The sequence below is a fragment of the Bactrocera dorsalis genome, chromosome 3 (assembly GCF_023373825.1).
Source record: "Bactrocera dorsalis isolate Fly_Bdor chromosome 3, ASM2337382v1, whole genome shotgun sequence".
NCBI lineage: Eukaryota > Metazoa > Arthropoda > Insecta > Diptera > Tephritidae > Bactrocera > Bactrocera dorsalis.
In genome coordinates this window covers 39,485,682-39,513,234 of record NC_064305.1, presented here as the reverse complement: position 1 = coordinate 39,513,234, position 27,553 = coordinate 39,485,682, and the positions used below count along the sequence as shown (strand labels likewise).

Below are 27,553 nucleotides of genomic sequence, written 5' to 3'. Positions count from 1 at the left end.
AATGGAAGTCGCTGGGAACAAATCTGGTGAATATGTAATGCTTGAACAATTGGAACTTTAATTCATGGATTTTAGCCATTCTCAATATGCTCTTGTGACACGGTGCATTGTCCTGATGAAAAAAGTTTTTTTTCTTCTGCGAACCGGGTTTTTTCGCGATTTTTTTCCTTAAACTGGTCCAAAAGGTTGCAATAATATTCAAAGTGAATTGTTTACCAGTTTGCAAGTAATTCACAAAGAAAATTCTCTTGCATCCCAAAAAGCTGATGCAATAACCTTCTTGACCAATTTCCGGACACTTACTCATTTCGAAGCCGAACAACCAAATTCACACCACTCTTTAGCCTCTTGTTTTGATTAAGGATCATGGTGATAGACCCAAGTCTCATCCATTGTAATGACGCTCCAAATGTTTGCTGAGAAAATCGCATTAGAAATTATTTTTATTCCATTGTTAGCGAATGCGGCAGCCATTGTGCACACAGCTTTCTAAAACCCAAAATTTCACTTAAATATGGCCCATACTGCCTAATGAGATGTGTAGAGCCTCTACTTAATCTCTCTTAATCAATAGACGATCTTTCAAAATCAGATCCTGTATTTTGGGTATGATTTCTGTTGTTGGACCGCTTTTTGGCAACTCATCTTTCTACTGTTCTAATTGTAGGTGAGCGATCTTTATACACTTTTAACATTCGTTCGTGAATTTCTTTCGGTGTTACACGTTCCAAAAATAAGAATTTTTTCACTGTACGATATTAAATTTTTTCCATTGTAAAAAAATGCTATGATACGGAGACAATATATGGCTTGTAAACAAAGAATGAATTGACAGATTGAAATGAAACTTCACATATGTTCATATGAAGAATGTACCAACAAAACAAAAAAAAAATTGAGCTAGTATGTAGCAACGCCCTTTCTTATCGAATGACAAAACTTTTTGAATTACCTGTTATCTTCAAATCCACTAAAGTAAATCAATCAAACTTGCTAAAAGGAAGTATTTTTGCCATTTCTTTATAAACCGAATAAACCAGAACCGTAGTAAAAGCAGAATACAATAACACTTACACTTCATATAACGATTATGTTGACTACTGAAACTGCGATAACTCACTGAATAAATACGCCACCATCAAGTCGGTAAATAGGAGCCGGTGTAAATGGTGCATGAGGTTACCCAAACATTGCATATAAGTATTATACACTTCGAAAAGGGACGAAATCCGATAACAACCGCGGCTATTTCCAATATACAAAATTTTTAAATTCCATCCGATTCATTCACTTTACAGTATAGTTAGAAATCAAACATCAGTTAAGTTATGAGAATAAAACTTTTCACCAATTTTGTCCTCAATGTATTTCATTTTATAACTAGAAGGTAAATACCTCTTCTAATCCCGATATATGAAATTTCAATCAGTTGCTTCACTTACCTTATAAGTATATTGATTGATCAATCTGTGAGATCTCTTAATTTGCAAATTGCGGCATTATAACATAAAATGTTCTGTTACTCCCCAACTGTGCCCTTCCATACTTGCTTAGTATAAAGTTTTACAAGAGCTCAAAGTATTTCCCCACCTTTGTCAAATAAGGTCCGTTTTATATCACATTTCGAAAACATTACGAAAGTATTAAATTTACTAAAAAATTTAATCGTAAGACTGCAAAGTCTTATTCACGTCCATTGTACCGTGATTTTCTTTTCCGTACTGATCTGGAACAAATGCGTTGTGACATAGATCCCACGATAATGAAAGGCTTGAAAATAGATGCCCCAAAAACAATATTTGTCAATTTAATAAACCATAACAATAACATTATTTACGTACACACTTTTGTTCAAACGTATTTATTCAACTAATTTAACGAGAGCATTGTTCAATGCAAGTTTTAAAAAAGTTAACACTACCTGTTCCAATGATCCCCTCTTTTGTTGCAAATAGCAAACTCATTCAAAATATGTAGCATACATATATGTATGTACATATGTACATTAGCGTGAATCAAAAACAACACTTTCGAATTTATGGGTTAAAATGAGTCTATGTGAAAAGAAAAAAATCAATGCAAAGAAAAATGTTTAGTTAAATTTCAAAATGGGTCACTGTATATTTCGAGCTTCCAATGTCGTCGTATATCTGTAAATGTCATACAGCTCATAGTCCACAGCAATGCGATATTCGCCCTGGCCAACGCCCAAAGGATCATAAATCTTTCGCCGAACCTTTCTCTCGAAAACTCGTAACGTCGACTCATCGGTTGTTGTCATCGTCCAAGCCTCTGCACCATATAGCAGGACGGGAATAATGAGGGACTTATATAGTTTGGTTTTTGTTCGTCGAGAGACGACTTTACTTCTCAATTGCTTACTCAGTCCGAAGTAGCACCCGCTTTCAATAGTTATTCTGCATTTCGAGATTGACATTGTTGTTGGTGTTAATACTGTTTCCAAGATAGAAGAAATTATCTACGACTTCGAAGTGAGTGCGACGACTGTTTGTTTGATGACAGGAGATATTTCGTTTTGGCCTCGTGCACTACCAGACCCATTTGCTTCGCTTTTTATCCATTCTGAAGAAATCAGAACTAACGGCGCGGTTGTTAAGGCCAATGATATCAATATCATCGGCGTACGCCTACAGCTGTACACTCTTATAGAAGATGGTATCGTCTCTATTTAGTCTTGAAGCGCGAATTATTTTCTCCAAGAGTAGATTGAAGAGGTCGCACGAAAGAGAGTCGCCTTGTGTGAACGGCTCGGAGAGGACCTTCCCGATCCTGACGGAGCTTTTGGTATTGCTCAACGTCAGTTTACACAGCCGTATTAGTTTTGCGGGGATACCAAATTCAGACATAGCGGCATAGAGGCAGCTCCTTTCGTGCTTTCAAAACCAGCTTAAAAATCGACGAATAGATGGTGTGTCGATCATGAAAAGTTACGAGTCTTTTCCAAGATTTGGCTCATGGTGAATATCTGGTCAGTTGTTGATTTTCTAGGTCTAAAGCCACACCGATAAGGTCTAATCAGTTTGATGACGGTGGGCTTTAATCTTTCACAAAATACGTTCGATAGAACCTTATATGCGATGTTGAGGAGACTTATCCCACGGTAGTTGGTGCAGATTGTAAGGTCTCCCTTTTTGTGGATTTGGCAGAGCACATTTAAATTCCAATCGTCGGACCATATTATGCAAAGAATCTGATGCAAGCTCCTTATCAGTTCTTCGCCGATGTGTTTGATTAGCTCGGCCGGCAATCCACCGGTCCCCGCCGCTTTGTTCTTCTTCATATGGGTAATTGCTATTCGAAGTTCTTCATGATCGGGCAATGGAACGTCTGTTCCATTATCATCGATTGGGGGAATCGCGTTCGCCATCTTATGATGTTATGCCTTCACTGCCATTTAGCAGGCTGGGGAAGTGTTTCCTCCATAATTTTAGTATGCTCTGGGTATTGGTTAGTAGATCACCTTTGGGGGTTCTGCAAGAGTATGCTTCGGTCTTGCAGCATCTTTTCGTAAAATTTGCGAGCATTTCCCCTGTCAGCCAGCTTGTCTGTAAATGCGTCCCACTTCCCTCTTCAGCTTAGGCTATTGTACATATACAAGGTGCGTTCCAAAGTAAACAGTAATTTTTGAATCTAGCGCCCCATGGTGGCGCCATCTATATGTCGACTGGTGCGTTAGAATCTGCTATCTTTATCGATTGTCCAGTAAGAATTTCATAACTTATGGGATTTCACCAAAAAGTGGGCGGTGCCACGGTCATCGTCCAATTTTCACATCGGGTCCCATAAAGCTCTCTCATACCATCTCGGTGGTAAAATTTAATGTCCCTTGTATATTTATTTATTGATTTTCGCGCTCTTAGTAGTTTTTAACAGTACCGTTATATGGGAAGGGAGCGGGGTTATCCTCAGATTCCATCCATTTTCCCACTTTCGGTAGAAGTTGATATAAGATTTGTACTCAGCAAATTTGGTTTGTTGTAGCTTAAGTGGTTTAGTAGATACATATATACATTAAACTTGTCAGAGGCCGGGGCCACGAACTCGTTATTTTTTTCATCAAGGTATCTAAATTTTTACTCAAGTTAAAGCTAGCGGTCGGACGCTATCTCGCTTAGTTTTATGTAATACGTACAACCGTTAGGTGACCAAAACTATAATATTCTGTAGTAACTGGTTACTAGAGAACTAGCCTTAAAGCCTTGGCAGACGGCACCATTAGTTCGGATTAACTGCGTACTTAATCAGATCCAAATTTGTAGGTGACAGACGGCAGCTATGCGAGTTTGAAACTCTCATAAACAGCTGATTGTCATTTTAACATTATTTTCAATGAAATTGGATAGAAGATAAACATTGCGGTTGTTATCTGACCAATTTCTACAAAACCATTTTTCATTACAAAAACATATCAACACGTAAAACTTTTTGTTTTGTTATTGAAAATTTGAAAAGCAGCTGTAGGTGCCGCTTGTTTTTCATTCACAATAGATTAAAAGTTGTCATTTTAAACAACGAAAATGCAGCTAACTCTCTAAAATTTTGAGAATTAAGTGGGAGTTACCAACGGAGTTATCTTCACTAACTCCTGAATTAAGGGGTCAGTAAGGTAATCTAGAATGTTTTTTGAAATTTTCTCTTAGAAATTTTTATTCCACAATAGAACGTTTTTCACATATCATGAGGTATATCGTGGAGTGTATAAACAAATATTTCGGCATTTTTGAGGACATCTGTCAAAGAAATGGCCGGGTGAATGAGATGGGTTTTTTCACTTCATGTTTGGATCATCTGAAACACAAAAACCCTATTTATTCTTAAAAAATACATGAATGGTTATTGTCCCTACTGGAATCATGAAAAATGTTGATAAATAAAAAAGTAATTATTATTATTATTAAGTAATTTTTACATAAATTTTGTCATAACTTTATCAATAAATTATAAAAAATATAGGGACGATAGCCAGGCGTGTTGTGAACATTTAAAAACAAAATTAAGCAAATCGGTTGAGTAGTTGACCGGAATCATGTCCACCAGTTTAAAAAAGTGTGTTTTGAGAAAAACGCATTTAAAGTTTGAGGTATGCACTCCGAGCGCTCCGACCGTCGAGCGGTATTATTATTTTTTAGCTTTGAGCTTGAAACCTTCCAATGGTAAAGTGGGTTTCTACATTATTTCTAAGGGTATAAGAGAATAGAAAAGGCAAAAAAAAATTTGAAAAAAGGGGGGGGAGGGGACAGTAAGTCCCCTTAACGCTGCCGTCTGTCAATGCTATAAGCAGATCAAGAAAAATGCTAAAATGAATCAAATAATTCGAAGTACAGCTGCGCTCAGACACTAGTTGACATTTAACGCATGAAAATATTACAAGCAACGGTATTAGATTTGGTAATAATCTTATACCATGTTCAGACCGAAAATTTAAAGGGATTAGATTACATTTAATTACATTCACTAATCAGCCCGTTCTCACTGCCGGCAGAAAGATCAAAAAACAGCTGTTATTGTCATTCAAGAATTCACATCGCTTAATATATTAGTATTTTGAAATAGAAGCCGTCTTTTTTAAATATTTTGCCTATAATAATGGATGCATTTCTTCATTTGTTAAGATGATTTTCAGGTGAAATTAGATTCATTGCTTTAAAAAAATTTGTTTGTTTACATTTTTTCCCTTTGTAGTGTCTAAATCAGCTGTGATAATCTAACAGATTTCCAATACTGACAAGTAGATGGCGCAAAATCGGAGTCGCACAGAGAGATTTAGCCTGGATCAGTTTCAAATCATTTCAATGAAGTGATTTGGAACTGTCAATTTTCTATGGCGAAATCTTTATAAATTTATAAGATTAGTGGGATAATCCACTCAACAGCCGAAATCGTGTGATTAAGTGTCGGTCTGAACATGGTATTACGTGCTGAACAGGAGCTTTGCATTATGCGGTATAACAGATAACAGTCTTATAAATATCGTACATTTCTAGCTGTTAGAGCTGCAGAAACAGGACTTAAAATCAACATCGGTTCGTTTGTAACCGAACATTTTATATTCTCGAAATTTAAAAGGAACTAAACCGGGGAAATATATTCAGCTGTTGCAAAACTTTATATTAAGCAAGTAAGCAAAAGCTAAGTTTGGGCGTAATCAAGGATTTCATTGCAATGTCAATAGTCACTGAGATACTTATATGATACCTTCTAAAGGGGACCGGCGCTCCCATCGCCCATGCGGTTATCGCAATTTTAGTAGTTTTCAACATAACCTTTATATGGTGAGTGGAGAGGGTATTAAACATTATAAAATGTTTGGTTACATTCTTAAACCTTACTTAATATTTTAAAGCTAAGGTTTTTCAATTTTAATTCATATGAGTTAAGTTATTTCCTAACTTCCAAACGATTGTGTATTTATCAATATGTAAGTATGTATAACTTTTACCTAATGCAAATTATGAAGCTTAATCAACAATATTTGTTGGCCAAGCGTCTTTAAAGACCTACTAGTATTTTTATAACACGAATTCCTATATTTACATATATAAAAATAGTAACGTCTCGCCAGAAAAAGATCATTATGGTAACGTCGAATCGACATAATTGCGCGTAAAATCAGCATAACGACATTGCTATAAGATGCAAATGCATTTGAGTAAATAGTTGTAGATTGAAATGTTTGTACATATTTTGTGAAAATTGCAGTCCGTATGTTGCAATAGATGCGCTCATTCATATGTATGGTAGTATGTGTAAGGCATTGTACTTTTAGAAAAATGTTAATAAAACTTTACGTACATATGTACATACATATGTATGTATATGCTTCAGGCATTGCAATTAGCATATTAAGGTGGTGAGACAAGACTGGCTTATGCATGTAGGAGTCAACACAATGTATGTGGTACATACACGAGCCTACAATCAAAAATGTATATATATGTATATGTAGTTACCTATAAATTCTTATATTTTTAACAAGATTATACTGAGCTGGTTTTCGATGCAAGCTATCTGGCAAATCTACAAAAACATTCTCACAAAATAGCTTGGGGAGGAGCATTCTTACTTTGTTTGTGCATTAATGCCGCTTAATGCTTAGTTATATTGGCACGGGCCGCTAATTATGAACGAAAACAATGGATCATCTGATTTAAAATATGTAGGCGCCATTTTTTGTTCTTTTATAATTTAAGGAATTGAACTTTTTGTAGGGTGTAATGGAACGTACATAAGTACAATGTTGCCGTATATTGAGCAGAGCGGTGAACATTTACTTGAAACATGAATATTATTATATTAAATATAGTGTCTTTATAGTTTAATGTCATGGTGGAAAAACTTCATATCGACCTTCTAATCTTACTAACGGGTGATTTTTTGAGGTTAGGATTTTCATGCATTAGTATTTGACAGATCACGTGGGATTTCAGACATGGTGTCAAAGAGAAAGTTGCTCAGTATGCTTTGACATTTCATCATGAATAGACTTACTAACGAGCAACGCTTGCAAATCATTGAATTTTATTACCAAAATCAGTGTTCGGTTCGAAATGTGTTTCGCGCTTTTTTATCGACAAATTTTGTTCAGCGATGAGGCTCATTTCTGGTTGAATGGCTACGTAAATAAGCAAAATTGCCGCATTTGGGGTGAAGAGCAACCAGAAGCCGTTCAAGAACTGCCCATGCATCCCGAAAAATGCACTGTTTGGTGTGGTTTGTACGCTGGTGGAATCATTGGACCGTATGGGGGGAAAGATGCTGTTGGACGCAACGTTACGGTGAATGGCGATCGCTATCGTTCGATGCTAACAAACTTTTTGTTGCCAAAAATGGAAGAACTGAACTTGGTTGACATGTGGTTTCAACAAGATGGCGCTACATGCCACACAGCTCGCGATTCTATGGCCATTTTGAGGGAAAACTTCGGACAACAATTCATCTCAAGAAATGGACCCGTAAGTTGGCCACCAAGATCATGCGATTTAACGCCTTTAGACTATTTTTTTGTGGGGCTACGTCAAGTCTAAAGTCTACAGAAATAAGCCAGCAACTATTCCAGCTTTGGAAGACAACATTTCCGAAGAAATTCGGGCTATTCCGGCCGAAATGCTCGAAAAAGTTGCCCAAAATTGGACTTTCCGAATGGACCACCTAAGACGCAGCCGCGGTCAACATTTAAATGAAATTATCTTCAAAAAGTAAATGTCATGAACCAATCTAACGTTTCAAATAAAGAACCGATGAGATTTTGCAAATTTTATGCGTTTTTTTTTTTAAAAAAAGTTATCAAGCTCTTAAAAAATCACCCTTTATAACAAGTTTTGAGAATATTTCGAGAACTTATTCTGTAGTAGCAACACTAGGTCGACCAATCTAACTTTTTTCATGCGGCGAAGCGGAGGAAACTATGAATTATGGGGTATAGGTCTACATACATCGCAGATCTTCAACCTTGTTTTTTGACTTTTGCTTCTGCCCAATGGCACTGCCAGTAATAAAGTTCAAAATTGAGCTTCAAACGTCGCATGACGTTGTCCTTTGAATCTATCTATCAAGCAGTCAATAAGATTTTCCTTTTCTTTGGTTTTCAAAGCACATACCTTTTTTGGGAGCAACAAACTCAGTTGAAATCCATCCAATACTTCTCTAGAAAAGCGCGTCTTCAAATCTTCACCGATTGTATCCAACAGAGGAATGTACACTGGGACCCTGTAGTATTATTCGCAAGTTCTCACGCAGAAATTTTCGCGTTTTGTTTGTCGGCCGCAGACTCTTAGTTTTTCTTCGTCAAGTTTTATTTCTGCCGTATCGTAAATGTTCCTCAGCTTTTTGTCTTCGATTTCGGAACATTACAAGAAGGGTATCTATCACATTTGATGCCTTTGCCAGATCGATCGAAATTTCCCCCATTTCCCCCTCTGAATCCGTCGCTGATTTAGGCAACTTTTTAGTGGAGAAAAGAAAACGCTATTAGTGTTGTACACTTGTTGGAAGCCATGTTAATTATCACTTACACTCAAGTGGTGAGTGAGGCTTTAAGTGTCTCCACTACTAGGCTAAAAAGATAAATCAGACGATATGAATATCGGATCGCCGTGGTTTTAGATTGCAGTAGTAGAAATATTCCCCCAATCTTCAGTCTTAAAAGTAAACGAGGCCAGAATTTTGACCAATTAAAGAAATTCCTTTATAGCAATTAACGATCCCAAAAGAACTGCGCAGGTTCGATTAATGAAACAAGCAAAATTTTGATTCTCTGTTTTGCTGATGCAACATAAGTCTAAGCGTTTTCAAGATGGAAATTTGTTGCCTCGTGTCTAAAATCAAATTTTTGCTGTTTTGAAATGGTTACTTGAGTGACTCACAAATATTTTGCAAGCTCTTCTTGTGTTTGATAACAATCTTTCACCAAATACGATGACTTTCTGCTGAGAACTCACCGCCAAATCACTTTTTATTTGAGTCAAAAAACTTATTGTTCTTTAAGCTTCAAATATATTAATGTTCAAATATATTCTTAAGAAAAAAATCGTTTTACTAAATGAATTTATCATTATTTTAAACCGTTATTCTAAAATCAAATTGTGAACTTCTTATTTTAAAAACATAAGAAAACATTTCTCTCGTGATAGAACAGATCAGTGTAACATTTCAAGTTTTCTAAATATTTTGAAAAGCCTTTTCTTTGTAATAACTACAAGTAACACAGCTCTGTGCATTTAACAAGTTCTATACTTTTATTTGTTTACATAAAAATATATCTATGCATGTTTTGATTCTTTCATGCTATTCAATATATATATTATTTTGAAGTCTTATCTAGTTGACATGGGTATATTGGAATTTTGATTTAATTCATTTATATCTATATTTTAATATGTCGTTTGCTTGTTATGTTTTATAGTTTGTAAGTCATGAATAAAATGCTTTACGCTCTAAATAAATTTACTCATTCGAAAGTTTTAATATCAGGTATTTTGAATATTATCGTTTTTTGTTCCAAACAGAGGACGGCGAATGAATTCAAAACGTGTAATGTTTTTTATATTCGATGATTACCTTTTGAATATTTCTATTTTTAATACATGAGCTGTATTATAAAAAAAAATAGTCATGCAATTTTGGTGAGACGAAAATGTGATGTAATTTGGAATGATGAATTGTGGTATAATGGATAAGAAATTTCGGTATTCGTAAATCTTCTAAGAAGTACTTTCTAATAACACAGCAGCTGCAAGCTCTAAGCTCCAACCGGTTTTTTGTAACGCCTGTTCACACAGGGGACGATTGGCAAGGCCGAGTCTGCAACAAGAGAGGCACATGAAAAGATGTAAATAAATACAAATATATACATATAAGAACATGGAACAAAAGATATTAATTGATGACATAGATATTTGAATTAACGCACCTGGTGAGTTGGTCAATTTTGTAGTGTCGTATTGCGGCATTTGCATCACCGTTTGCTGCTCTTAATGCATTACGCACATCTACTTCCTGTGCAGCTGAACCTAAATCCTTAAGTATTTGCTGAATTTTTTCGTTCTCCTTTGCGGCTTCGGATGGAACAGGCGCATATAAATTTCCACCCCCATTCTCCTGATGCTGCTTTAGCTTCTCCAGACGACGTTGTATTTGCTGGGACGACAGTAGTGGTGGAGCTAACGGGGCTGGTCGATGTGGACGTAAATAGTCGTCGAGCGTTACTTCGTCGTAAATCGCAGCGGGCGCTGCAGATGCTGTAGTTAATCCACTACTGAAAATACTGTTGTCAGCCTCAACAGTGTTCAAAGGTATTTGACCATAATACGTTGAGGGTGTCGAAGCTACAGCGTCATATAACTCACGCCCACTGACACTGCCATACAGAGAAGCCGCAGATCCATATATTTTACTACCCTGTGTTGCTTGCGGCACAACTCGATTTGAAAGCGCCACGAAGCTATGGTTTGACTCCTTGCCATTGATTGCGCTACCATATCGATCTGCGTAATTACTTTGATTTTGGTATGCATTTTCGGGAGGTTGGGAGTAATAAGTTGCAAGTGTTGAAGTGCCATTGACACGATCATACCATATTCGATTAATAACATCTTGGGTGTTTTCAGTAAGCACTTCGGTTCTCTCCTCACCACTTGTAGTGGTATTTGTTCCAGCAGCCTCTAGGTTATTTAGTTTATGCTGATCATTAAGGCTTTTGCGTGCTTCAGTGATAGCTGCGTTTGAGTATTGTACTTGGTTGTATGCTTCGAGATTTTGCAGTTTAGGAGAAACTCTGCTGCTTGATGCATTTGTTGTGCACGAGAGGCTGGTTGAGTTTTTTAAAGGCGTCAAATTTTGTTTGACCACATTTTCCTTACTCGTATACATTTGCATGGAATTGCGTTCGTAATCATTCTGACCCTTACTGCTGTACATATCCTTCTCTAGTTCAGCAATAAAAGATTGGTCCAGCAAAACATTACTCTCTGTAGAGGATTCAACCGTTGGCTTTTCCAAGGTGAGTGAAGACAACCTTTTTTGGAGCGCATCTTCGCTTTCAGAGATCACATTATTTTGGTTTTCTGTGGCAAGCGACTGTGGAACATTCTCTTTATTGCCGGAGGAATTTAATGTTCCCGAGAAAAGGCTTTTTCTTGCTATAGGACTGTTATATAATGACTGTATTGAATTTGCGCGCAATATTGACTGTTGCACTTGGTACGGCGAATGACCCATTACATTTGTGTACACTGCATTATTTCCTGTATTTTGGTCATAATTCATATGCACGCTACTAGTATCAAATGGGTCACGATGTTGCATTGATTGTGATTGTTGTTGTGTGAATTCAATTGTGTTCGAATAAGTGGGTGGCATCTGATAAGGCGGCGGTTGAAGTCGTTGTGCCAGTGGCGAAGTTCCAGTTAAAAAGGTTTGTTGTGCTGAGGCGCTACTGTAACCAAACGAGTTTGCATCGTACTCCTCTCCCTCTGTTGGGATATCTATTGGGGCGTCTAATAAACACAAGGAGTTTCTAATTTTTACAGACCCGCTTTCATCACAGTTTATGGGAGTTGGAGGAGGCCCAAACTCTGGTGAAATGTCAATCAATATACCCTCTATTTGTTTTTGTTGCGGTGGAGGCGGGCGTTGAGGGCCTTGTTTGATGTTATTAACTCCATTTCCTTTTGCGAACTGCAGTGATTGATTTCGCTGAAGTTCAGCGGTACGCTCGTTAACCAATTTATTGTACGCAAACTGTTTACTAGATACAGATTTCCGTTCTTTGGCATGATGCGCTGGTTGTTCCATGTGTGGTTGCATTGAGGCACATTTACGATTTCTCTCTATAATCAATGTGTTCAATTTAGTAAAATTAGCTACTGCATATTTTACGTAACTAACCTGATTGGATTTCGGCACTCGCACTCATTGCTCCAGCTCCACCCCAGCAAAATCCGAAGGGTGAACTGGAATGTCCTCCGCTTTGACGAATGCTTTCATGCATTGGTTGTATTAGGTCGCTGCTTGTGTGCTTTTGTTTTTCCAATATATTGCGTGGGAAAACTCCAATATCAAATGTTCGTTGGTTTTGACCTTTAATTAGCTTCAAGTCAGCGCGACCATCAATAATGGCCAAAGTGTCGCCAGCATCGATCTGCAGCCGATTCTCTTCACGATAAGAGCGTGCTGCTTTATATAAAGGCGGAGACATTCCTACTAAGAATTCCCTTAAAATAAAAATGAATTTTATATTGATATAAGATAATTAATATTGTAAATGTTCAAGGATGTTTACTTCAACGCAGCGAACGTTGGACGTTCTGCAGGTAATTTATCCCAACATTGTAACATCATTTCATACACATCTGGAGGGCAAGCATCTGGCTGATGCAAACGTTCACCCTCTCTATCAATTTTTCGTAATATTTGGGATCCATTTAGTCCAACCCATGGATCTTCACCGAATGTGAACATTTCCCAGAGCGTTACGCCAAACATCCAAGTATCTGAGGCATGTGAAAACTGCCGGAAACGTAAGGATTCTGGTGCGCACCACGGAAAAGGTACCTTTTTGTGTTCAGACATCACATAGCAATCATCTTCTTGCGGAAGTGCTCGCATGAGACCGAAATCGCCGATCTTTATTTTATTGCCGGAAGCAAGTAACACATTTCTACATGCTAAATCTCGATGCAGAAAGCGTTTGTGTTCTAAGTACGCCATACCGGTGACAATTTGAACCGACCAATTCCAAATGTTAGTTAACGGTGTATGTTTGCACTGTTTACGTAATGTATCCAACAGCGAACCACGCTCCGCTAATTCTGTGATCATCATCATCGGCTGAGATAGAACAACACCGTACAAACGCACTAAATTCGAATGGTCCAAAGCATGCATTGCCTGCACCTCACGGAAGAAATCATCAATTATGCCCGGTTGCGTGAGATTATCCGATTTTAGCACCTGCAATCAAACATTAATATTGTAGTATTATAATATTGATTTGTTCTTTTCTTAACAAAAACAAACCTTCACAGCAACGGGCATTACTTTTCCATTTGGGACGGAGTGCCATTCCCCACGCCTCACCACCCCGAATGAGCCATCACCTAATTTGATGCCAAGTGTAATATCTTTTTCGTGTATAAGACACGTAAGTTGAGTATTTTGATGTTCTTTATTAACAGCTTGTTGTGACTTTTTCGATGACGGTTGCTTTCCGCCGCCAATCAGTTTTGAGAGAATATTTTTACGCCACTGATGTGCTTTTTTCTTCCGCACGGCCTCCATAAGTCTACGTACGGCAGGTTTTCCCAAACCACAACGTTCGAGATCCTCCGGTAGCACATAATCAAAATGGGCCAATCGGGTCACTTGCAAATCATCGCGTATACGTTCCAGGAACTGCTCAAGTTGTACCTCGTGCAACAGGTCCTCCAACCACTCAGTTTCTGCAATTGTACTGGAGAAACTGAAGGTCGAACTTGAAGTTGCAGCAAATGTGTCACTATTTACCGCAGAAGTCATCTTCTTTTTTTAAAGGACTATCTAAATATGAAAAGAATAAGAATTTTAATAAAAATAAAGCTTAAAATTAAAGAAAGTTACTAAATAAGTATTTTTATCTGGGTTCAAGTGGCGAAAGGTAGTTAACATATTACATCAGAACAATTTAAGAACCATTACCGCCAATATAAATGGCATGGTGTTAGATGTGTTAGTTGCTCCAATTGCAACTTTTCGGAAATTTGCTCCTGTTGCCTTGGAACAACTTGAAAACGATAACAATGTTAATAATGAGCTTTTTATGGCCGGAATTGGAAGAAGTTGATCTTGACAAAATCCGATTCCAACAAGACGGAGTTTCGTGCCACACAGCACGTGCAATAACCGAATTATTGCGAGAAGAGTTTGAAGATTCGAATATTTCAAGAAATTGTGCAATTGAATGAGCTCCAAGGAGTTGTGAGTTAATACCATTATACTATTTGTTGTGGTGTTATTTCAAGCCATTGGTCTTTAGCAGTAAACCAGATTCTCTTCAAGCTTTAGAAGTCAATATAGAACGTGCTATTCATGAAATTAATAGTAATTCATTATATTAGAAATATGAGGTTTCGGTCTAGACAAGTTTCATTCATATTCAACGCCTAAATACATAATTTTTAACTTGTCTATTTAATTTAGTTCAAATATCAGAAATTTTGACCAACCCAAACGGTTTAAAGTTAGTTGCAAAAGCGGAAATCTCAATATGGACTGTATTGGGGTCAAAGAAAGGTCTGTGATCAACTTTTGACATTCGTCAGGTATACTTGAGAATATATTTTGAAGCAAATTTATAAATACAGTTGAACTTTCATAACTCGAACTCTTGAATTGGCAATATATGTAAGTCTCTCTAACTCGTTTTTTTTGGATCATGCTGAATCGAGTTAGGTAAGTTCAACTGTATAAATTTTTTATTGGTGTAAAATATAATAAATTCATTATGTGTAATATACTATGATAGTTGGTAACATTTACCAGATCTTATCTATGTATTTCTGGAATTACCACATATTATTAGTAGAAAAAGATGCTGAGTTTTATTAAGGTACCACACAAACGATCATCAATATACAAAGAGTCAAGTCAAAAGATGTTATTAGCAGATAACTCTCATATTGTGGACAAAATCAACCAGAAGTTCGAAAATCTTCATAACAGTTATAAAAGGGCTAGGGGAAGTATTAAACCGTTTCAACCCATTTTGGACACAGGCTTATTATTACAGTGTCACTAAAATATAGATACTGACGTTTGCGTGCCACTGAAAAAAGCTACGAACATACACACATGTGAAACTAATGGTTATCACTATACCAAAAATAATGTAAACAAACGTACATGTGTATATAGAAATGTGAAAGAAACATCATTTAAACTTGAACTTTCAGTGAGCACTTTATTGTAATAATGGTTTCAATAGTTATTTGTGTTGGACAAGCAAGTATATAAATATTCAATGCCTGTTATTTTTTGTACATACGAATGGAATGACAGAATAAAGAAACACAACAAAATGCGATTACATCAGTTCCATTTCAATTATATCATCGCTCGAGCGTCTGATGTGGTAAGGCAGGGGGATGTAAGTGGCCTTATGCATATAAATAAAGTGAGAAAAACTGGAATTAGGCGCACTTGCCCCTGAGGGAAATATTTTGCCATTCAATATCGTAAACAGTGAAAGAGCCTCCAGTTTGATAACAAATCCTGCAAGTGAAAACTATTTTATTTAATCAGAATTTCTTCGTGACAACTTTTTTAATGTTTATTGGACTTATTACTATAATATGTTATGTATTTAAGTATATGAACTTATCAATAAAAATATAATTATCGACCGTTCGTGCAAGAGACTGTCAACATTGTAGCATTCCACAATGATATTTGATAAATGTTTTACATATTTAGGGAGAGAGCAAAATTTTTAGATTTATATCCAAGTATAAAATATCATGTCAATGATAAGAGTCCAGATATTACCAAAGAGAAAGTCAAATTTTAATCAACAAATTAAAACATACTGCAAGTCAATTGAGCTGTCGTGGCTACTTATGTTAATCAGCAGTTTCGATATAACACTTAGTAAGTTATCTGAAAGCTAAATAGATATTTAAGTAATACTAATTTATTATGAAAGAATATTAAATTGTGACAAGTGGTTATTTCTCCATGAAAATATTGTATACTTAATATTTATAAATATGAAATGATGCTGTGCGCATACATATGTACATTTGCATCATTCATCGTAATTAGCTTATTTTTCGCAGTTGTGATTATATTTAACTCTTGTGTATTCTTGGAGGAATAGTAGTTACTGGCTAAAGTTTGAATTTTAATAGAATTAAGCAAACTTTACACTAAGTGGAAACATTTCATTTCAAAATAATTAATGTGTGAAAACCGAATGAATGCTGTGATCTCCAAACATTTTTGGAATTTTAAATTACAACTTACTTCCATATGAATAATTCCACTTAACATGAAACCAAATGCATTGGAATGCAATCATAAAGAAAAAGATTAAGATAATGGAATGATGATAAACTAAAATAATAAAATGTTTATTTATACTCGTATACATATGTATGAAATCAATGCAGTACTTATATACAGAAATTGATATAAATATGTATTTATTTCCGGTATGACGGTTGCGGGCGCATTACTTTTTAATTTAGAATTGCTTTTGTGAAACAGGTTGTAAATGAAGCTAAATCTAAGATAACATTTATTCATTAACAAGTTTTGCCTCATTTTGCCTTTGTCCGAAAAGACGTAAATCCAAACAGATTTTGGAATACCATTGAAAATCAGGATTGGAAAAATTTTGAACTCAAATTCATAATCAGCACACCTCACAATTTTCATATCACATTAGTGACAATTTTTTTCGATATTTTATTAAACCTCAAGAAGTATCCAATAACGTTTTCTCATTTATTTGTAAGTATTTTTTTCTTTTCCTTGAATAGATTACTATACTAATATTTAATGTATGCTATGGTACGATATAGCTACAGCAACGCGTGGTTTAATTTATACTTCGCATGTTTTTTGAATCGGTAAATTTTTATTTCTGTAAGTTGGTGGTACTGTTAGTGACATCTATGCTACATTTCACGTCAAAATATTCATTAGTATTGGAGATGAATTCTCCGATTTTTACTATGTCTGAATTTATTGAACAAAGAAGAGCGATAATGCACCCCCTCATACTGTATTAGTTACTCGTGATCATTTCGCCACATTTTCAACTAATATCGTGCCGCAAGCACCACCGCATTCGCTTGATTTACCTTCGTGTAACTTCAGGCTATTCAGCAAATTCACATGACCACTACGAGGACACCGTTTTGACTCAATTGAGGATATAAAACTGAATGGAAGAAGGCTCTGATAGCCATCACGACGAAGGATTTTTACAAGTGCTATGATGACTGGAAAATTCGTTGGCATAAGTGCATTGCATTGAGAATTTATTGTAGCAAATCGTAATTTTCAAATCTATGAAGCACTGAAAATAGGAACGAGAATTTTATCAATGTAATTTACCTTCAATATGTAGCTTTTGTACAATGAGAATCTACTGTTATCTTTAACTGGGGTATCATATCGAATGAAGCTCTACCGAAGCGATGTTGATACGTGCTTGGAAAGTATTTCACCACCGGTAAAACATAATAAACTAAATTGAAACACAATTGCCGCATCTCCTCCATATACCTGCATTTTTTGCTTCACACTATCAAAGATACATACAAGGTGAGTTCCAAAGTAAACAGGACTTTTTGAATCTAGAGCCCCTGAAGGCGCCATCTATCGACTGTCATGGATTGTCCAGTGAGAATTTCATGACATTTCAACGATTGGAAGTGAAGTTATTGCGTTTTAAGTGTCAATATGTTTGTGTTATCGGTGCAAAACTTAGCTTCGAAAAAAGAGCCGTCATTAAATTTTGTTTTAAAATTGGTAAAACTTTCACCGAAACGTTTCAATTGATGAACCAAGTTTTTGGCTATGATTGCCTATCCCGCAGCAGAGTGCACAAGTGGTTTTCAACGTTTCAAATAGGGACATAAATGACGATCAACATGTGGGCCAATCAAAATCCGTGATCATCGCAAATTCCATCATTGAAATTCATGGAAATGGAATTGAACATCACCGAAACATCGATTTATCGCATTTTGACCGAACATTTGAGCTTACGAAAGGTGTGTGCACGGTTTGTTCCGCACAAATTGACTGACCAATAAAAATTGCTCAAAATCCAACATTCGAAGGACGATTATTTGACCAAAAATCACATTTTAACCATTGACCACTCCCCTTATTCGCCTGATATGGCACAGAACGACTTCTTCCTTTTCGGAAAAATGCATTTGCCATGAAAGGAAAGCGTTATGCAGACGTAGAGGCCATTCAAAAGGCTTGCACCAGCATACTGGCGGCCATACCGGCCTACGGGCTAAAACACTCGTTTGACATGCTTTTGGACCGTACAAAGGAAGGAGACTATTTTGAATAAAATCAATTGATTTTGCCGAAAAAACCATTTGTTCTGTTTTATTTAAGTCCTGTTTACTTTGGAACACAGCTTGTACTTTGTCCATTCTGTGCCAGATACCGGGTGATTATGTTAATGCGCCGGCGCAATAGTGGCTTAGAGGTTGCTGAACTTTTAATGGGAGTTAAAAAATAAAATAGTGGAACGCATTATTCCATTTTCAAAGAAATCAAATAATGCAGGTATTGACTATTAAAGCAAACCAGTGAAGATTGTTTTGATTATTTATATAATAATTTTATTTCTTACTTAAGTTTTTATTAATATTAGTAATATACATATTTGGGGCGTCCCCAACTGATATCCCTGAATTACTCAAGTGATATGACAAAAACATATAATCCGGTAAACGCGATTTTCATATTTACTGCGGTGAAACGCAAGCAATGATTTTTCTGCATTAGAATTCCCATATAAATATTTTCCTTCTCGATTTGATTTTTTAACAGAAGAAACAGCAGATAACAGCTGATGAATCATTACAAAAGATCAAACTACTTAATTCAAATTGAAGTATGGTTCTGTTTGGCTCACCCCCTTTCGTCTATACAATTTTCTTAAAGACTAATATCGGTATTCTGCGTGAGACGATTGTTTCATGTCTCTAATAGTGACTATAGTAATTTAGTGATTCTGTTAGTCAGGAGTCTCATTTTGGTATTCTGGCATTTAGAGTATAGTAGTATACTGTAAAGTAGTATACTCTATTTGCCAGAATACCAAAATGAGACTCCTGACTAACAGAATCACTAAATTACTATAGTCACTATTAGAGACATGAGACAATCGTCTCACGCAGAATACCGACATAAGTAAGCCTAAATTTATACCTAAACATAACGGTTTAAGGAAAAGCTACTATGTAATCGAAAAGATTAAGAAGTATAAGTTAAGGGGAAATTATAGACAAGAAATAAAAAAGCACGCCAAATACAAAGCAACGTCGCTGGCAACTTACAAGGCCAGAAGCTCGATCCTGGGGAAACACAACGTTTTCTGGGCCTACCCTTAGATGACCTCGATAACAACCCTAACGGGGGCTAGATAACCGCTACAACAACAATCCGAACTCGGAACAATACCTCTAAATTACTTCAGGAATATTTTCTGCCCCTACAAAAACAACATGCTTAGGGTTGTATCAACAAACATAAGTAAAAACGTAAACTTTGGCAAACCGAATCTATGTATAATAGACAACACAGGTGTAATTATTATAGCATAAGATATTATATTAAAACATATCGTTTCAGTAACATACCATAATCGTATGAGAAATACATATTATATGTATCTTTACTTGTACTTGAATGTAACGTAATAAAATAAATGATTATTTAAATCATAACACTAATAAAAAGAATTAATGCGATAGTCTGAGCTGTTTAAGCTTTCTTTAGCATTGGTTAGAAATACAAGTTAATTCAAAATAATGAGTAATTGTACTAGTAATACTTTGTTTCATATTATGTCGATGGATTTACCTGATTGTACATAGATGTTTACATATGTATATGATTTGTATCCATGCAGATGTAAACAATGAAGAGAATGTTGGCAGCAAAGGCAACAGCTGCTTTCTGAAGCTTGAATTTGCGACAGAGGGAAGGCTTTAAGTTGCTGGAAGAATGGGGAAAACTGGATTTTGCAATCGTGTATCGCGGAGACAAACTTTGTTGTTGCTGCGAAATCAGTCAATAAAATGCATTTGATGACGCCTCTGTTGTGAACCCACGTTTGCTATATTAGCTGTGTCTCCTGTGCAGGCTTGCAGTAATGTGATGGGCTAAGAGCAACTGGCTTGTATTTTTTAGTCTATTTATTTATAACTATGGCCAGTCGATAATAATCACTAATGTTTAAAAATAGAATGCAAGCCACAATAATAGTAAATATGTATTTTTTTCGTTTTCGTCACATATTTATTTCAGCAGCTTCACTTTTCACTGAATTTGCTTTGGCATTTTCCAGAGAAAATATAATATTATTAGTGTAATTTTGTTTTTATATTTATTAGCTCTTACTGAGTAAAAATTTCCGATTGGAATTAATTTGAAGGCATAAACGATTTCAATTGACGATCACTTATATTTGTTCAAAATACAAATATGCAGCATTTTTAAATAACTACATGTTTCGGTTCTGTACACAGGTATGAGTTAGTACAAAATGTCCTTAAAATCGTAAGCGAAACAAGCAACTTTACTAATTGCAAAAATAAAATGAAATTCTCCAATTGAATAGCACGAATGAAATAAAGATAAATGAAGGAATACACAAAGCCAACAAAACATGGCATATGGGAAATACGAGATTGCCAAGTTCTCACAATTATTCAACAGAACCAGGGTAACCAAGTCATTCACATGCATTACAAATTATAAAAACTAAAAATCTTCGGTAAGTATACACATTCAAATTAAAAGTAGGTATAAAAAAATAATTACCTGAAATTTCAAGTAGGAATGTTGGGTAACTTACCGGTGACTTGACCTATGCTGAGCTTGCGCGGTAAAAATTTATATTCTGGTGCTAACGTTCATATTTCAAAATGATAACAATAATCGAAATTGAGAAGTTTAAATAAGGAACGTTAAATTTGCTATGATTTCTACCTTTTCGTTATAAAATTCCTTCATATATGTATATGTATAATGTAATAGAAATATTTTTGAAAAAGGTGGAAAGGAACAAAAATTAGCTTATAAAAACTATTTCATGAAGCGCACAAGAATTTGGTAGTATGATATTTAAAGAAGGGGAGAAAATTGTCCGTCTCAAATTTTCGGACTCGTGTGGCAACAAAAGAGAATTGCCAATAATAACCAACAAACATCTTCGTGCGTAAGGCCATTCTAATTAGAACCAGAAATCGTAGATGATATACGATCTCTGCTGAGAACGTATATTATAGACAGAGAACGTTTATCATAACCAGAGCAGAGAACGTAAAGTATAGACAGAGAACGTTTATCATAGATAAGGTTCATGGCGCGAAGAACGTAAAAATATTTTTGGCTAACTCGGTCGATATGGTCCAATTTCACCACAAACAAATTATAAGCGTGTTTCACCACGAGAATAGCAGAATTGATCATTTTCAGTGTTAAATGAGAAAAATAATGCTAATTCCAATGTAAATAAATTTATGCTTACAGATTCGTTTATTTCCTATGCGCAACCGACTCACATTTAATTTATATATGATCATTGTGTTGTTGGTAGAAAATCCGAGCTGTGCACAAATGAATGATCGCCAGTTGTCACTGCTTCCCTTGCCGCTGAAACAGCTTCGCATACAAACCAGCGTAGATATGTATGTATTGGTATGAGCGTGCATACATATCGACGCAAACTTTTGCAAGCCGCTTAAAAATATTTTTTACATTCCTTGACACATACAGTCAATCCCGGTTATGTGCCATAATCAAAGATACAGATGCTTGTGGTTTGTAAAACTAAAAATATAATATGGCACATAAGCGTGTGCGAATACTTAAGCGAGTGGTACTTACTCGTATAACAATAATTTCTATGTATTTCATAAAAATAAACCGTGAGAAGCAGCAAGAATTAGGGAGTTAAGAGGGATGATTTTCATCTAAGCGGAGTACTACTTAACCGGGACACACTGAACACATAACTCTGAGGAATAATGAATATTTTCTTTGTTACAATTCTTGATTCGACCAATAAACTACGTTGTCAATTTTATTCTATATATACATATATTTGCGGGGTTGTCACTTTTTCTTTCTCATACATTTCAGAAATTTGTAATTTAAAGTTAGCGCCGAAAAGTATGTAACAGATATAAAGGTGTTAAGATCATTGTGAATACTATTGTTAGTGCTCTGTAAGGTAATGGGTGTTTTCTAAACGTAATTTAATTTTTATTGTAAAATAGTTTTTTTTATTGATTTATTTTTATTATTTATATATTTGTTTCAAATGGAGACAATTTGAATTATAAGTATTCGCGTATGGTTAAATTTCTTTCGTAATGGTAATCGAAATTATGTTCATTTAATCAGAAAGAGAGCGAGACCAACTTCAAATGTTGATTTTCCGTTTTAATTGATAACACTATTATTTGTTCCTAAAATATGTACTGTTTTATGGTCAAATTCCTCCCAAATATAGATATAAACGGAACTAGTGCCCCCAGGAATAAAACCGAGTTTAAATGAAATGTCGAAATTTTTAGTTCAATATATAAAAAATGCATAAATACTGAGGTTCGTACAATAATAAATATCTATATATACAAGCATAAATCTATAAATACACACAGATGCACAAATATACTGTGCCCAAAACTTCTAACCAAATATGTTGTCGTATATTTTATGACAAAGTCCCGTTTTTTTGAACATTTCATTTGTGCGCTCTTCGGTTTTGAAAAGTTGATATTCCTTCAAAGTAGCGGGATCTAGTGGTCCCCAGTTTTTTTGGGGTTTAAAGCTTTTCTTTATCCGTTCGCATATAGTACCATCGGAGCAATTCCAAACAGCGCCCACACCCCAAATGAGCAGTTGGCCTATACCAAAGCCGGAAATACACCAACCTAAAACTGAAATAAAAATGTCGATTTATTGGAACTCGCTTCGTTTATACTCTATATTACCATATAATCCTGTTTGATACGTGTAACCGTTATATTGTAAGGGAGTGTAGTTCCACAGTGTGTAAATAAGGACGGCCGCCATGAAGACGGGAGTTACAACACCCCAGCATATGCGATAATAAATGGAAGTCTTTATACCCAACATAAAATAAACGTCTTGGCAAAGGTTTTTCACTCCTGTAATATATAAAGAACAGTGTTGTAGTTAATATCACCGATTATTTACAGCACATAGCTCCAATTACCGTATATCCAACCAACAGCAATCAATTCGAAAATCGCCAAAACAAGAGCAATGAAAGACGCGCCGAAGAAGTCCATAAAATTCAGTATATATTGTCCACCAGGAGTAACGTAGATCAAGCCGATTACATAGCAAACAATGGCTATGCTTACTGCAATCACCCAGTTTTTAGTGTTGGTGAACTTATCCTTTAGTACAGTCATCACGCATGAAGCCATGCCCACATTGCTTCCAATACCCAGCACAAAGAGCATCAAGAAGAAGAGCACGGAGAATAGCTGGTTGTTTACATGGAATATAAATAACAGTTCGAATTCAGAGGTTCAAATAAGGCAAAGGTAATTCACACCTGAGGTAGAAATTCAAACTTCGATATAGCGTCTGGATATGAGATGAACGCGAGTCCAGTGTTGCTTTTAACAACATTTTGTATATCAGTGGTATTTGATTCGTGCGCCAAATTACCTAGAATGCCAAATATTATGATGCCAGAAAACAGAGAAGTGAATGTATCTAAAGTCGTCACTATAGTGCAATCCCTATGGGATAATAAAGAAATTTTAATTCATATACATGTTTGCATTTACAGCGCACGCTCGCTAATGTGAACACTCTATAGTTCGAACACCCCATAATGTGAACAGACTTTTTTATGCATTGACTACTCCATAATGTGAACAAACCCAAAAGGCTCTATAATATGAACAAAAGACGTTAAAGTATTTGAATGCAATTTACACAGATCTCAGCTAATTCTGAATTTGGGGAATCCCCTAATTGTAGAATAAGACTTTCATTTGTATTGCATGTAATGCGTAGAATACTTCAGTTGCAATTTTGTATTCGCGTGGAGTGTTTCGTTTCAGATTTTCTGTTAAAAATGAATTCTAAAAAACACACGTTTTTGACATTGAAGCAAAAAGCTGATATTCTCGATTCTTTAAAAAGAGGCTCATCTGTGACGTTCTTAGCAAAGAAATATAATGTGGCTAAATCAACAATTTGTGGAATCAAAGCAAAAAAAATAAGTGATTTTAAAGTTCGTGAACAACACATACTCGGGACCTGGACAAAGAAGAACTCTGCGTCCTTCAGAGCTGACCAAAATGGAGAAAGCTCTTTATCGTTGGTTTATCAAAATGCGGAATAAAAACTGGCCAGTAAGTGCCTTAATGTTGAAAGAAAAGGCCAAAGTACTGCATGCACAAGTAAAGGAAAATGAATCTGACTTCAACGCTAGTGATGGATAGTCGGAAAAGCAGCGAATCACGTTTTTATGTTGCTCAAATGCCACTGGATCTCATAAACTGAAACTTTTGGTAATTGGAAAGGCAAAGAATCCACGCTGCTTTAAAAACTTTCAATGCCCCACAGACTATAAGAGCTCAAAATCCGCCTGGATGACGTCGGCTGTTTTCAAGGAATGGTTTCATGAGTCCTTCGTTCCACAGGTGAGGATTTATTTTGTATTTTGTTAACTTTTTTCTTTTAAATTTGTTTTTTAGGTAACGTCATTTTTAAAGGAGAAAGGTTTGTCAATTAAAGCTCTACTCCTAATCGACAACGCTCCTTCTCACCCAAATGAAGCTCAGCTGGCAACGGAGGATGGAAAAATTTTGGCAATGTTTATGCCACCAAACGTTACTCCCCTCATCCAACCAATGGATCAAAATGCCATAAAGATCACAAAGTTGCATTACAGAAACAGCCTTTTAGCCTCAATAGCAGCTACAAACTCCAATTTACTCGATTCGATGAAAAAAATTACTTTACGAAGAGCTATAAATCTTTTGGATGCCGCTTGGAGTCGTGTCAGCGAAGTAACATTAGCTATGTAATTGCTGGAAAAATATTGTAAATTTTACGGCAGAAGATGACGATCCCGAAGATAGTGTTCCGCTCGCAGTTTTAAAAGAAAAATGGGGAGCTGAACTTCGCGCCTTGATGAGCAATACCGTCGATCTCCTTAACAGTTTGAATGCTGAGGTTTGTTCGTTTTCGCAGAATCGCACAAAGATATGCAGGTTATTGAAAATGATTTTCTTATTAACCATTTCAGGCTGAATTAACGCTACCAGGCGTTCATGAATGGAACGAAGATACTGAAAATGATAAGCAAATGACGAGCATGAAGAAGAAGACGATTCCGACGAAGGCAGCGTATCGGAGGTAGAGGAGAAAATTAAGCGGACTGAAGCAGTTGAAATTTTCAACAAGGCGATAAGGTGGGCTGGTCATGAAGACGCCGATCCAAATGATGTAAATGTACTAAGACATCTAAGAGAGAAAGCTGTGCTCCAACTTTTAGAAACAAAGAAGATACAGAAAAGGATGACTGATTTTTCAATTAAAACCTAGATTTTGTATAATATATGTTACGTAAAAATGTATATGTAATGAAAACATGAATAAAATGTGAATTCCAATATATAAATACGTACTATCCTATTCTTTTGGAGCATTCCATAATGTGAACACTTTCGATAATGTGAACTGCCTTGGTTTTAATTAGGTCAGATTATCGAGCGTGCGCTGTAGTTCAATTTTACCGTTCTTTACCTTTTTATATTGTGTCGGAATCTGTTGTAGGAAGCATACATTATGATATTTCCAAAGCAAATGGCAAGCGAAAAGAAAACTTGTGTAATGGCAGCATACCATACCTATTAAAGCAAAGCACAAAAATAATAAATTATTAATACGGGTGAGAGAGAGTGGTTTTTTAATATTTGGTAGTCGAAAAAGTATTTCGTTTTTCTAATCAAACTGCGACTTATTTTTTTATGTTTATAATGATTCTTGATGAACCAAATATGTACCGTTTTGGTCAGGGCTATATGGTGTATGAATCAAAACTTCCCTGCCTAGCTCTCCCAGTCTTTGCCGAGTCATCAAAGATTTGTGTGGTCTAGAGTTGTCCTGATGGAAGACGAAGCCCTTTCTGTTGATCAGTTCTGACCGTCTGCTTGCTTCAATCTCATCAGTTGTTGACAGTAAAATGTAGAATCAATCGTTCGACCAGTCTGAGCAGCTCATAGAGGATGATTCTCTTCCAAACCCACCAAGCACTCAATAATTTTTCGAAACGTCAATCCTGGCTTTGCGACTATTTGTTGAGCTACACTATGCTTGGACCATGATCTTTTTCGCACATTATTGTCGTATTTGATACACTTTCCGTCTCCTGTTTCCATTCGCTTCATAAATGGTTCCATTTCATTTCGTTTCAGCAAAGAATCGCAGATGTCAATTTGGTCCAATAAATTTTTCACTGATACTTAATTTATGTGGTTTGATAATCCCTTTTATCGACTTTTTTAACGATAGGTCGACCAGAGTGAGGTGCACCTTCCACATCGAATTTTTCAGAACCGAAACGAGCGAACTATTGTTGTGCTACACGAACTGAGACAGCGTCGTCTCCGTAAACTTCACAAATTTAATTTTTTATCCACAAATTTCAAAATATAGCGAATTTCTTCACTATTTTCACTCATTTTTGAATAGCTGTATCCCCGAATTTAATTTTTTTGGCTAAATGAAGCTTAAAATCTCACCTTTCCAGCACAATGTGATTTGTAACATTGGAGATATACAACTATATCTATTGACAAAATACGAATAGACTTTTTCGACTACAATATATAATCCCACCTGTGCGTTTAGAAGTTTATTCCATTGCGGCTTTAAAAAGTAAAGTACTCCATTAAATGCCCCGGGCAGTGTCAATGATCTTATGAGGAGTATAAACAACACCACGTAGGGAAAAAGTGCCAAAACGTAGGAAGCTTTACCAGAACTTTTGATGCCTTTTATGAGTATAGCTGTTATCACCACCCATGAAACGGCTAACGTTAGTGCCAAGGACCAACTAGGATATCCAATACCATCATCAATGGAATCTTTTTCACGAAGAATTACTTTTCTAAATATATAAAATTTGAAATATTTCTAAATATATAAAATTTTAAGATGATAACCAAAATTTCCGCTGAACAAGATGAGAATTCATAATAATTATTAAAATATTTGGTTTAATAAGTCTACAAAAGTT

General features: G+C 35.8%; 3 protein-coding genes across 8 annotated transcripts in view; all 3 read right to left on the bottom strand.

The window, feature by feature from the left end:
• LOC105231523 (uncharacterized) overlaps positions 1-9,589 on the bottom strand; it is a 63,450-nt gene extending 53,861 nt beyond the window's left edge. Inside the window, exons 1-2 of the mRNA XM_049452129.1 lie at positions 9,033-9,589; positions 8,619-8,961 (exon numbers count right to left, since the gene is read on the bottom strand). The gene's annotated coding sequence lies outside the window, so the exon portion shown is untranslated. The remainder of the gene's footprint in view (positions 1-8,618; positions 8,962-9,032) is intronic.
• A 143-nt stretch (positions 9,590-9,732) lies between these two features.
• LOC105231532 (activated Cdc42 kinase Ack) lies at positions 9,733-20,893 on the bottom strand. Of its 2 annotated transcripts, XM_049452079.1 has the most exons (7): positions 20,653-20,865; positions 20,113-20,480; positions 13,537-14,055; positions 12,800-13,470; positions 12,406-12,731; positions 10,430-12,347; positions 9,733-10,320 (listed from the first exon to the last, which is right to left on the bottom strand). In XM_049452079.1, exons 3-7 carry the CDS (start codon positions 14,032-14,034, stop codon positions 10,221-10,223), a joined length of 3,513 nt encoding a protein of 1,170 aa, XP_049308036.1. In that variant the 5' UTR covers positions 14,035-14,055; positions 20,113-20,480; positions 20,653-20,865; the 3' UTR covers positions 9,733-10,220. The 2 variants fall into 2 exon arrangements, with proteins under 2 accessions (XP_049308036.1, XP_029409028.2); XM_029553168.2 differs by having other exon boundaries at positions 20,113-20,893.
• Positions 20,894-22,809: 1,916 nt separating this feature from the next.
• LOC105231558 (sodium-dependent nutrient amino acid transporter 1) overlaps positions 22,810-27,553 on the bottom strand; it is a 34,021-nt gene continuing 29,277 nt past the window's right edge. For all 5 annotated transcript variants that reach the window (XM_049452093.1, XM_049452094.1, XM_049452097.1 and 2 more), the window contains 6 exons: positions 27,154-27,424; positions 26,059-26,162; positions 23,849-24,038; positions 23,501-23,777; positions 23,256-23,432; positions 22,810-23,201 (listed from right to left, as the gene is read on the bottom strand). In XM_049452093.1, coding sequence (XP_049308050.1) covers positions 22,951-23,201; positions 23,256-23,432; positions 23,501-23,777; positions 23,849-24,038; positions 26,059-26,162; positions 27,154-27,424 — 1,270 coding nt within the window. In that variant the 3' untranslated portion in view covers positions 22,810-22,950. The remainder of the gene's footprint in view (positions 23,202-23,255; positions 23,433-23,500; positions 23,778-23,848; positions 24,039-26,058; positions 26,163-27,153; positions 27,425-27,553) is intronic.